Source organism: Anneissia japonica, unplaced genomic scaffold (genome assembly GCF_011630105.1).
Source record: "Anneissia japonica isolate Jap-2015-1 unplaced genomic scaffold, ASM1163010v1 scaffold153156_len14967_cov193, whole genome shotgun sequence".
Lineage (NCBI taxonomy): Eukaryota > Metazoa > Echinodermata > Crinoidea > Comatulida > Comatulidae > Anneissia > Anneissia japonica.
Genome location: NW_022743757.1, coordinates 3413 through 14328, shown reverse-complemented (window position 1 = coordinate 14328; position 10916 = coordinate 3413). Strand labels below are relative to the sequence as shown.

Sequence of the window (10916 nt, the reverse complement as noted above, 5' to 3'; positions counted from 1 at the left end):
GCGCAAACGTTCTTTACGCGCTGCGGCAACTTTGATCTTGGTTCATTTGCATAGCGCTGCGTGCGCGTAGCTTTGCCGAGTGATCTCCTTCTCATTAATACCTCCATGGATAGATCGTCATTAACGCTAAGCGCGCCTCGTCGCGTTGCGTTCTTGATGCAGGCGCGTTGGATGAACCGGTTTCAAGCCTGTCTTCCACTAGGCGAATTTATTCGCGAGAATCGAAAGCGTCGGTGTTCATGCGCATGCGCATTCACATCTTCATAGGAGTTTTTCCGCTTCAGAAAAATGCGAGCCGAAGCTTTCGATTCGCACGAATAAATTCGCCTAGTGGAAAACAGGTTTTAGCCGCAAACGTTTCGTGAACCACTTTAACTACAGTAGCTGTGTTGTCGTCTGGCTTCTTATTCCATTATGTAAAAACAACCAATAATTTTACTTTCAGTAATATTAGCGATTTACACATCCATTATCTCATTACATAGAAAAAAAAATGAATACTTAATTGAACCACTTACATTCGCAGTTCAAAAGGCAACGTTCACTGCTCGATTTTTACAACACATTTGTATGTAAAACCAGTACAGAGGCGTGAACGATTTACTATAATGAAAGTTGGATTTTTTTCCGAGTGAAACTACATCAACCAGGATGCAAAAATATAATGACAACTTTATAGTAACGGAACGCTATTAAAATATCGTCGACGACATGACGATATTTTAATAGCGTCCCGTTGCCATAAAGTTAAAACGGAAAAAGTAATAAAATATCGTCGACGACACGAGACAAAGTGTAACTATGGAAATTCAGCACGGACTTAGATGGTAACACATCATAAACACGTCTACTTTGATTCATAGCCAAGCGTGTATGCATTATTTTTAAATCAAGAGCTACTTTGAGTTTTTCGACAAGTAACTTATGACCAAAATTCTACGATAAATGCCATGTGATGTCACGTGAGTGATCTGACGATGAAGACGCTTAAGACAAACAAGCAAAAGTTAAAAAAAAACAAAGAAACCGGTTCTCAGTTTACTTGTACCAATGTCCGGCTCCAGTAAGGCAACACTGTAGACCGATATTTAAAGAACCTAATCTTATTTAATTTTCTATTTTATTATAGGCCAACATCCATCCGTTTTGACGTTTAAAATGAAACATCCATAATATCTTGTGGTTGGTAGTACTGTAATGCATCACGTGTCTTTTTACACTATCTTTTCATGTCTATTCGATGTCTTCATGTAATACAATCTCAAACTTATTTTTATAATTAAGAAAAGTTCAAATTGAATTTTCAAATTTTAATCTTTCTTCGATGAACAAAGGTAAATCTTTAAATCGCTTTTATTCGACCACCAAGTTGCCAAAGGTAAATTAAGGATTAAGATATAGAAAATACATTATTAGCAGGGAAGAACTAGGAACTTAAATCTGGTACAGTAAAGTTCAGTTTTCACTAAAATCGCTACACTGTCGCTACAGAGTTTTCAGTGCAATCGTTGTACTGCGTAGAGCAGTCCCCGACGCAATGAGCATCCCCGAAAGCTGTCGGCGTTAGCGTGAGCGAATGTATGGAAACCAAGCTAATCTAAACAAGCGCCACTTGGGGAGGGGTGGTTGACTGATCGAGAAGTTTGTCTTGCGTCTGGACGCCATTTTTCGATGCTCTCCCTCGATGCCGATCAGTTTAAATCCCTAAGCCAGCTGTTTCAGGCACTGTACTCAACTGTTTGGTTTTGCTTATAAGATATCTATGCCTCGTACCTTTCAACATACATACCGTACAAATAAATAAACGATAGAAATACTTTGATATATTTAATTTAAAAACGAAATATTTTGTTCAAAAACAGATAAATCGTTAAGGAATTCAATGATGGATACTAAGTTTGAGCTAATAAATACAATACATTACTGCACATTATTAATTGCATATAATTATTGTTATGCAATTAAAAATTAGAACGACAAATAATGTTCCACACGAATAACCTGACGAATTAATACCATAGTTATACCGATGTCACGGGGATTTTGGCTCCACATCTTGTGAAATACCCTGAGGGTAACTTAACTTAGGCCTATCTGTAATATCTTTAACCATGGAGGTATGCTGTAACGTATCCCTCCGAGCCAAGCTGCCTAAGGCAACGCTTCCCAAACTATGGGTCGCGACCCAAGAATGGGTCGCCAAACTTTTGTATTCTCAGACAGTTAAACAGGTCTGGCGACTTAAAACCAGTATGTTTAGGTGAATCCTCATTACAATAATACCTTATTGTATGCCCACAATGAATATTGTGAAATTTATATGACTAGTAAGGCCTCTTACTTTTCTGTTGCCGTTTGCCACAACATAATTGTGTAAATATAAGCTTTCAATTGTTTATAAACAATTTATAGAAATAAACTGAAAACATAAAATTACTGTAAGGTGATATAAAAATAACATTATCCAAGTAAATTTCAATGGCGTATCCATGGGGTGCTCGCCCCTTCAGAAGTTGGAAAAAAAAGTGGCCCTTTTAAATGCTAAAAAATAACTGACATAAATTTTAAGTATTAAAGTGCCATATTCCGGCATCTAGGATTGAGTCCCCAATTCTTAATATTTTCTCACCGTAGCCTCAACCATGATGGGGCTCGTGGATATAGCAATTTTCGTAGATTTTTTGTATCAAACTGCCATTTTCCGCCATCTAAAATTTTCAAATTCTTACAATTGTCTTTCCTCAGCCTCAACTATGTTGGGCTAAGGTGGGTGGTACCAGTATTTTCATAAATTTTAAGTATCCAAGTGCCGTTTTCAGGCATCTTTAAAGTCTTAATTAAAATTTTCCAACCATATGGGCGGCTCATGTGGGTATGGTTGTTTTTGGAATTGTAAGAATTTAAGTGCCATTTTCGGGCACCTAATTTATTAATTAAGTGCCCGAGGTACTCATCTTGTCAAAAATAAAAGGCGTTAAAAGGTAATTTAAGTTCCATTTTCGGGCATCCAGAGGACACAAATACTGAAAATTGTCTGAGGTCACCGCTAACCATGCAAGGTGGTGCTGACGTGGTGTGGAATTTCATTTCATCAGCACGCCCCGCCCCACCCCCTCCCCCTTAAATCCTGGATAAGCCTCTAGTAACCACAAGGTTAAAATTTAGGTTTAAGTTCATCAAATATATAATTCAATGGTTGAATATATTTTCTGCAAAAAAGTCGATTATATTTTGTTTCAAATATTAAAAGTAGTCTCATTTTCGCTCACCCTTCCCCCACCCTCCAATTAAAATAAAAAGGAAATTGTATTCAAAATCAAACTGAAAGTGCCATTTTCGGCTATCTGTGGGTGCCTAATCTTACCTCAGCCCCAACCATGATCGGGCTGAGCTGGATGGGCCCTCTCTGTCAAAATCCCTCTATTACGAACTCCTGTATCCACCACTGTTTTTTTTTTCAAAAAGGACGATCATTAGTAAACAAAAATCGCTGTAACACTAATGTCACGTAGTCATTTTTTTAAACATAAAGCATCATATTTTTGGGATCTTATAAAGGTCGATGTGCAATTTACTATGATATTTAATATTACGTGGATCGCGACTTGTCTGCGAAATCACAAATTGGGTCCCAGAGAAAAAAGTTTGGGAAGCGGGGGCCTAAGGGACCTTAATCACAATACCCACGGGTCCAAAATGGAGGGCCGAAATCTATGTGACACCGACAGTTCCTAATACCATTTGCATAGACCTACATTTTCTGGCATTCTATATATACCGATATATTTTTTTATCGTAATAATTCTTTTTTAAGGTAAACTGGGGATATTAGTTTTTTATCGTTATAATTCCTTTTCAAGGCAACGGAATATTATTTTAAGTAACATATACTTGGCCATTCATTATACTATTATGCTGTAACAATAGGTTAATGAAGTGACAGGCTCTGATAATGATGCAGCCTGTAATAATGAGAAACACGACTGATGTGGGTCGGGTTGGGTAGACCTACGGCATGCAATTCGTTTCATACGGTACGCAGTCTGCTAATGATTATACATGTTTTTCTGTGCATCTGTTCCATACACTTTCAGTCATGTACCAAAACAACGGTCAACACGAAGTAATTTCTTAAATGCATTACGAAATTCTCTGTTAAAAACAGTGTAGAGAGCAGGATTTACAATTGAATTACACCAACCAAGCCACACTACAACCGACAATATCGTGGGTCCAAAATTACAAGACGAGCAAGCAGCGCCGACTACGTTCAGCGTGAAGAACGGAAGCCAACATGCGACAAATGTCCCAACCACAATCATCAACACCACTGCTGCTTTACGTTCTTTCGCAACAGATATTCTTTTCTGTGATTTTGATCCATTATGTTCTGATGTGGCTATTTCTCGTCTGGTATCGTTCGTTCGCTTGTTGTCCTGATATATGCTACATTCAGTTCGATCTACAGCAGTCAGTTCAGTATGTTTGCATTCAGGGTTACCAGTTTGATATTCTGAACCGCTCGCTTGGTCGCTGTTGTTACCTCCCTCTCCTTGTGCTTTCGTTTTCGGGTACATTGCAGCTACGGATGCAAGCGCAGGCCCTATTCTACGAGTGGCACGAAACTGGGCTGTCTTGAAAATTTTATAATACAATATCAATATGATAAAGCAAGGTATAAAGAATGAGAGGCATGACGAAATTATCGCGTAATATTGAGATTTTTCGCTGGTTAAGTAGCATTCGGTGTCTGTGGAATGTAAGAAAATTGTAGCGGGTGCCCCGACAAGTATGGATATCACCCAGACGTTAATGATCACTTTTCGCGCCATGTTCGACGTTCGTCTTGAGGCGTACGTTAGCGGCTGCGTTACGGCGCGGTATCTATCCATTGATATTGCACCGAGGTTGATGATGGACGCTGTAGATAAAGCAACATCAAATGAAGCCCATGTGTAACACATGAACCTGCCAAAAATCCATTTCCCTCCAAGGAACTCCAAAGAAATCGCTAACGGCATGATTAATCCGGAAACAAGAACATCGGCAACGGCGAGTGACACTACAAAATAGTTACCAACTACCTGTAGGCTTCGAATTTTCCAAACAGCTAGGCACACCAGAATATTCCCAAAAACACCGCACAGGCAAAAAAATGACAATATCACAACGACAGAGTATTTCAGTGCTGAAAAACCGTCGCCTGTGTCGAGTATTAGGCCTACATCATCAGTCGCCGTATAATTTAAGCCCATAATGTACACATTCTGAGTCCACTGGTTGAAATGATACAATCTCATACTCCGAGGTTCTCATAGTTGAGCATCATCCGTCATTAACTGTACACAAACCGTCAGCGTAACACGTACACAAACCAATCAGCGCTCAAACTGGTGTGACGATGTTATTACAGATACACGGATTGTCCCAAATGTACAGACGTTCTTTTGACTTTCACTTCATTAAGCCTAATATTAATAAGCAGCGAAATAACACGAACTGACTTTAAATTTCAGAAACTTCCACGTGTGTAGATTATTGAATAATACGTTGGATATCTGAAATTCTAGAAATTGTAAAGCTCATATACAATCTTATACATTATTTATTATCTCAAAATATGTGTTTTTAAAGCGTTATCATACACTAACTACCACAGACTACATGATATGAATTTATCGACAGCAGCTGGATACAGGGTTATTGATTTTAACCACTATTAAACCGAAGGCCCAAGCGCTCTATTACGAGGACGTTATACGAATGAAACTTCCGGATGATGATCAATATATTTATCGTAAATCAGAACTCCGATGTTGACGTCACAAATTTCGATTGAACGCGCCGGGTGTTGGCCTACCAAGTTTTAAAGTGTTTTTGTTGTGTACATTAAAGTAAGACTTCGAAGCGGGCATGCTTACATTATTATAATTTTACGGGTACTTCGTGTATACAAATATTGTAAAGTAACCTATATATTACAGAACAAAGGTCTGTCTACGCTATAAATTTTTATGACAAATTAATGTGATATGCCCATATTTGGGTGTAATATAACATCATCATGCTCATATATGGGCACATCACACAAATTTGTTAGTGTGGACAAAGCTTTAGAAAATATTCATAAAAATAAAGCATATGACGTCACTAAAACGTACCGTACATCATGACACATTAATGGAGAGTACCATATTTATTCGAGTAAACGCCCCACTTTGAATAAACGCCTACCTTAAATAAACGCCCCTTTATAGCTTTATTTAGATTAAACGCCTTCCTCAAATAAACACCCTGGGCGTTTACGCCCCCCCCCCCCAAATGACTAAACGGAAGCAGCACCCTTCTCTACACATTCTCTTATTATTGCACTCCAGTATAAGAATTGCATTATTCTAACCTGATTGGGATCAATTGGTCTTTATGATCACGCATAACACATTTTGACGGTAATTGTGTTGCAGTTCCACATTTACAGTGACATTAAGGGGAGTTGGTGTGAGTATAGGCCTACGTATCCATTTTACATCAAACAAAAAATAAACGCCTCGCTCGAATAAAGCTCCCCGGCCTCAAAAACCCTTCTCAACAAGAAACGTTTATTCGAATCGGTTTGTGGCAACCTGGAATAAACTCCACCTCCCCACTACTATCATCTCGATAAAATAAAATTTTTTATGATTGTAATTTATCGATCATTCTCCGACAGGTAAATGCGCATTATTTTTCATTATGAAATATAACATTTCATAATGTTTAATGCAATATAATTGACTCCACATAGAAAGTAGACCACCAAGGCAATAGTGATAGCTGCATTAAATGAAATTCAGCTACATTAACCGATAACATATTGAAATCAGATATCTTAATAGGTTATCCATGGAGAGAGTACACGGTAATGCTGGCGACGACTCAACGTAATGTTGATAATGTGAGTGGTTGATGCCGACGGAACCGTATGCGATGAATGTTTCCGCTAAGCCAGGCCGCCAGCCCCTGGATATTGTTGCACAGGTTCCACAAAAATACAGCGTACGTACGTAAAGACGTGCGTTTGTGGGACATACGTGTGTTTGTGACGTAAGTGTGTGTTCTAGCGATGTTATGATTGGTCAGTTTGTTTGACACTGCGGAAAGGTCTATTCTGAATACGCGCACACAGGATGCTGCATGCGCTGCTCACACCGTGGTCTACACACCGGTAAACCCAATAAATCACGGACAAAAATATACTTAAACACGAATTCCAGATTACTATAGCTTTGATAATACTATTAGTTAAGCATAATTCTCTTTCATATTTTCCGTTTCTGACATTATTACAGCCGATCTAAGCCGTTGTCATACCCAAAGTTTCGACAATTAAACCTGTTTGTATGTAATGAAAGTTAAAAATAAACATACTCTGAAATCGAATGACAGCGTAAAAGCGATGTTGTAAATAATCTAAATGTGATATATATCTCCTTGTCACTTGGAGGACTGTGGAATTAATGCGCTTTGAGTGTTTACTCTGAGGTTGAATTAATATTTCAGTTCTATCGGACATCAGCATTGAAAACATGGGCTATGTATGTGTACATAAAATATAAGTTTAAGAAGGTCGGATGTTACAGTTTGCTGTTTTGTAGTACGAAAATCAAATGCTACAGCCCAATTCATGAACGGTTAAGTTTGTAGCATGGTCCGTACCTTTGTCCACAGCAGTGTTTGAAAAATAGAATCTAAAAGCTCACTCTGACATTATATTTTTATGACGTCATATATTATTATACATATTACATGTCCGGTGATATTTCTTAAAGGTGGGTAAAAAGGTAAACGATCGATTTTCGATATATCACCGCCTATTACGGTGACTTTGTCAGTAGATGGACTCATCCCTGTTACCTGAAGGGTCCCATCACGTTAAGCTTGGTTTCCATACAATCGCTACACGCTACCGCCGACAGCTTTTGGCGATGCTGATTGGTCGGTCGAATCGGGGAGCCTTCCCGATTGCGCCCGCGGACCGCTACGCAGTACAACGATTGCAATTAAAACACTTTAGCGACAGTGTAGCGGTTTTAAGGAAACCAGACTTCATATGCTATATGTTAAGCCGCGTCGTACGACGAATCCAACTCTACTCCCTGAGCGTTTGACGGCGCGACGCCGTCTGCTTATCATCGGTGGCAGTCTGAACGGATCGTCATTAAAAACGATCCGTTCTGCGTTTCCTTTCTCCATGAATCACCTCGGCTGATGACCGTCGGGGCGCAGTGAGTGCCCGGCTTTAAGGCGCCCATGCTTTAACCTCTCGGATACAATCCTTCTTTCTCCAAATTGGCAATGATTGCAACGTGATGTAGTTTCACCGCTCTTGGCGGACACTCGACTCGAACTGATTTTGACTTCCATTAAGCTCTTCAATAGGCTAGCCTATAGAGATTAAATCTCTTCTCATTTAAATAGGCCTATCAATATTGGAGGTCTAATTTGACTCAAGTTCTTGAAATGTTGGTTAATTGGTTTATCTAAAGAATTTAATAAAATAACTAATTATCTAGAACTGATGTGCAACATCTAAGTTGATAATAGATTTGTAGAATTTCTTTTTTTCAAAGCGCAATAACAATACAGAATGATACGGTAGTTTGTAGCATGTGCTTTAGTACGGTACTTGTCAAGAACCTCACACACATTACTTAAGTAGGTCTAGTTGATTTGTAGCATCAAATACCTCATGTTCATAAACGCTTCCACACATTCAGGCTATCATATCGTTACAATTAATAAATTGCAATGCTATTACATGTGTTTATGTCAGTACTTATTTCTATATCAATATACCTCAATTAAGTCTAATGTTGTAAATTATTTTCGCTGCGAAACATTCTCAGCGATGTAGGCCAACATAATTGTGTATTGCATTTAACAAACGATTGTTTTTAATGCAAATCCACCGAAAGTAGCTAAAAGCGGCGTCCCCGTAAAGTGACATTATAGTTTCGTATTGTCATTCCGTGGCATGCGCAATGTAACATTCAAAACCATACACCATGTGACGTATACAGCGCGTGCCACCCCACAAGCCAAACAGAATGAGCTGTACGTGCGGTTATGCTGAGCACATGTGAGAGATCCATTTAAATCGGATTATAACGTCACGTATCGGTGTTAAATGTGAATATCCTATTTAATATCAATGATTAACAATTCACCAAGTGATATTTTCTGCATTATTCCGTTTTGGTGATTTTCAAATGAGCCTTCACTACAATCCCGTTAGACTTTCTAAGTAATTTTATTGATTCGACAGTCGGAATAAAAAATATATTACCTAAAGAACAGAAATAAGAAGGACAATGAAACAAATATTGTGCTATTGCTAAGCCAATATATAACATAACAATAAGCTTTGATGAAATGTTTGAATTAATTAGACTATTCCCTAAATATCGTTAGATTTTAATACTAAAAATATCATCTTCCTTGCCAATTAAGAAACGCAAATAAAACCGTATGTACGGTAATGAACCATTCTTCTAAAGGCCAACTCAGACAGCGCCGTATGATGCAGCCCGCGACGCGATTCATCGTAGGGGACAGTCTTAAGCCGTCGTGAGAAATATTAAACACGTTTAATATTATACGACGCGACTGCTCCCGACGCAAACCAACTCACACAGTTAAAACAAATCGCGTCGAGCTGCGTCGTACGACGCTGTTTGAGCCATCCTTAGATGTTGCAAGACGATAGCCGTAACAGACAACCGTAATTTGATTGTGTTTGTGGGACATGCGCGTATTAGTGTCTCCGCCTATTAAATGACTCGTTCTGATTAGTCAGTTGTTAAGTTAGACTGACATTCCGGAAAGTTTAATGCTTTGCAAACAATTGTGATACACAATGTATAGTTCTGAAAAAAGATCTTGTTTTTGTTGAAAGTGTCTTGACTTTCGGTTCAGTTGCGTCTGTGGAACCTCTGTGGGGTCCCCGCGTACTTGTAATGTCCGTGTACGATGGTGCAAAGTATTTAGAGTAAAGTACGGTTGAAAAAAAAACTCTGAATCCAACGGACGAATCTAGCCCCGCTCCCTGTGACCGCTAGTAGACGCCGTCCTTTGATTGTCGGTGGCGCGTCGTGGCGTTGCATTCTTCATAGAATCGCGTCGGGCGCATGCAGTGAGTGCCGGCTTTTGGCTTTACACACTGATCCGATTTTCTGATCGGTTCGGTAGGCTTTTCTGAAGCTTAAATTCGGATTCGGTGTTAATGTACCTTTAAGCATAATTTTTCATGCCAATTTTATTATTGTTCCATGTTCTATTGAAATTATACATCTCAATGTCATCCAGGGGCGGATCCAGAAATGTCCAAAAGGGGGGGCCGGAAGGGGGCCCGAAAGTTGGGCCGATTGAGACAACACTCTCGTAGGGGGTCCGGGGGCATGCCCCCGCGAAATTTTTGTGTTCTAGACGCCCGAACATAACATTTGAGGCATTCTTGGCCATCATTTTTTTCTTTTTCTCTCTCTTTTTTTCTTTTTTTTTCTTTTTTTACCTCCCAAAAGGGGGGGCCGGGGCCGGGCCGGCCCCCCCTAAATCCGCCCCTGTCATCTACTAACACCAATAGGCTACTATTGAAACATTGTTTGAGATGTTGTTGGCTTTAAACAAAGTAAAGTGAGAATGATGTAATTGTTTATTATAATAATTGCATTACCGTGGACTCTGTAATTTTTAAGTAGGATAATTCTTTCAAGGCACATATACCAATTATCTTGATACATTACGAATTTAAATGACGATCATGGCAGTATACCATCACGAGTTTTAATGTAAAACGCATCGTTTATAATAATTGCATCCCTGCAGGTTAGAGACATTTTTTATATCTTCCAACCTTACACAGTATAGGCCGATTATCA

The 10916-nt window shown here is 39.0% G+C and overlaps 1 protein-coding gene across 1 annotated transcript; it reads right to left on the bottom strand.

The window, feature by feature from the left end:
- Positions 1–770: 770 nt before the first annotated feature.
- Positions 771–5359, bottom strand: LOC117119522 (octopamine receptor-like). The gene has a single exon (XM_033264349.1). It carries the CDS (start codon positions 5298–5300, stop codon positions 4095–4097), a length of 1206 nt encoding a protein of 401 aa, XP_033120240.1. The 5' UTR covers positions 5301–5359; the 3' UTR covers positions 771–4094.
- Between the last annotated feature and the right edge of the window lie 5557 nt (positions 5360–10916).

Excerpts from the sequence above, each read along its gene's own strand:
- LOC117119522 (XM_033264349.1), bottom strand. The coding sequence starts at position 5,300 with ATGAGATTGTATCATTTCAACCAGTGGACTCAGAATGTGTACATTATG.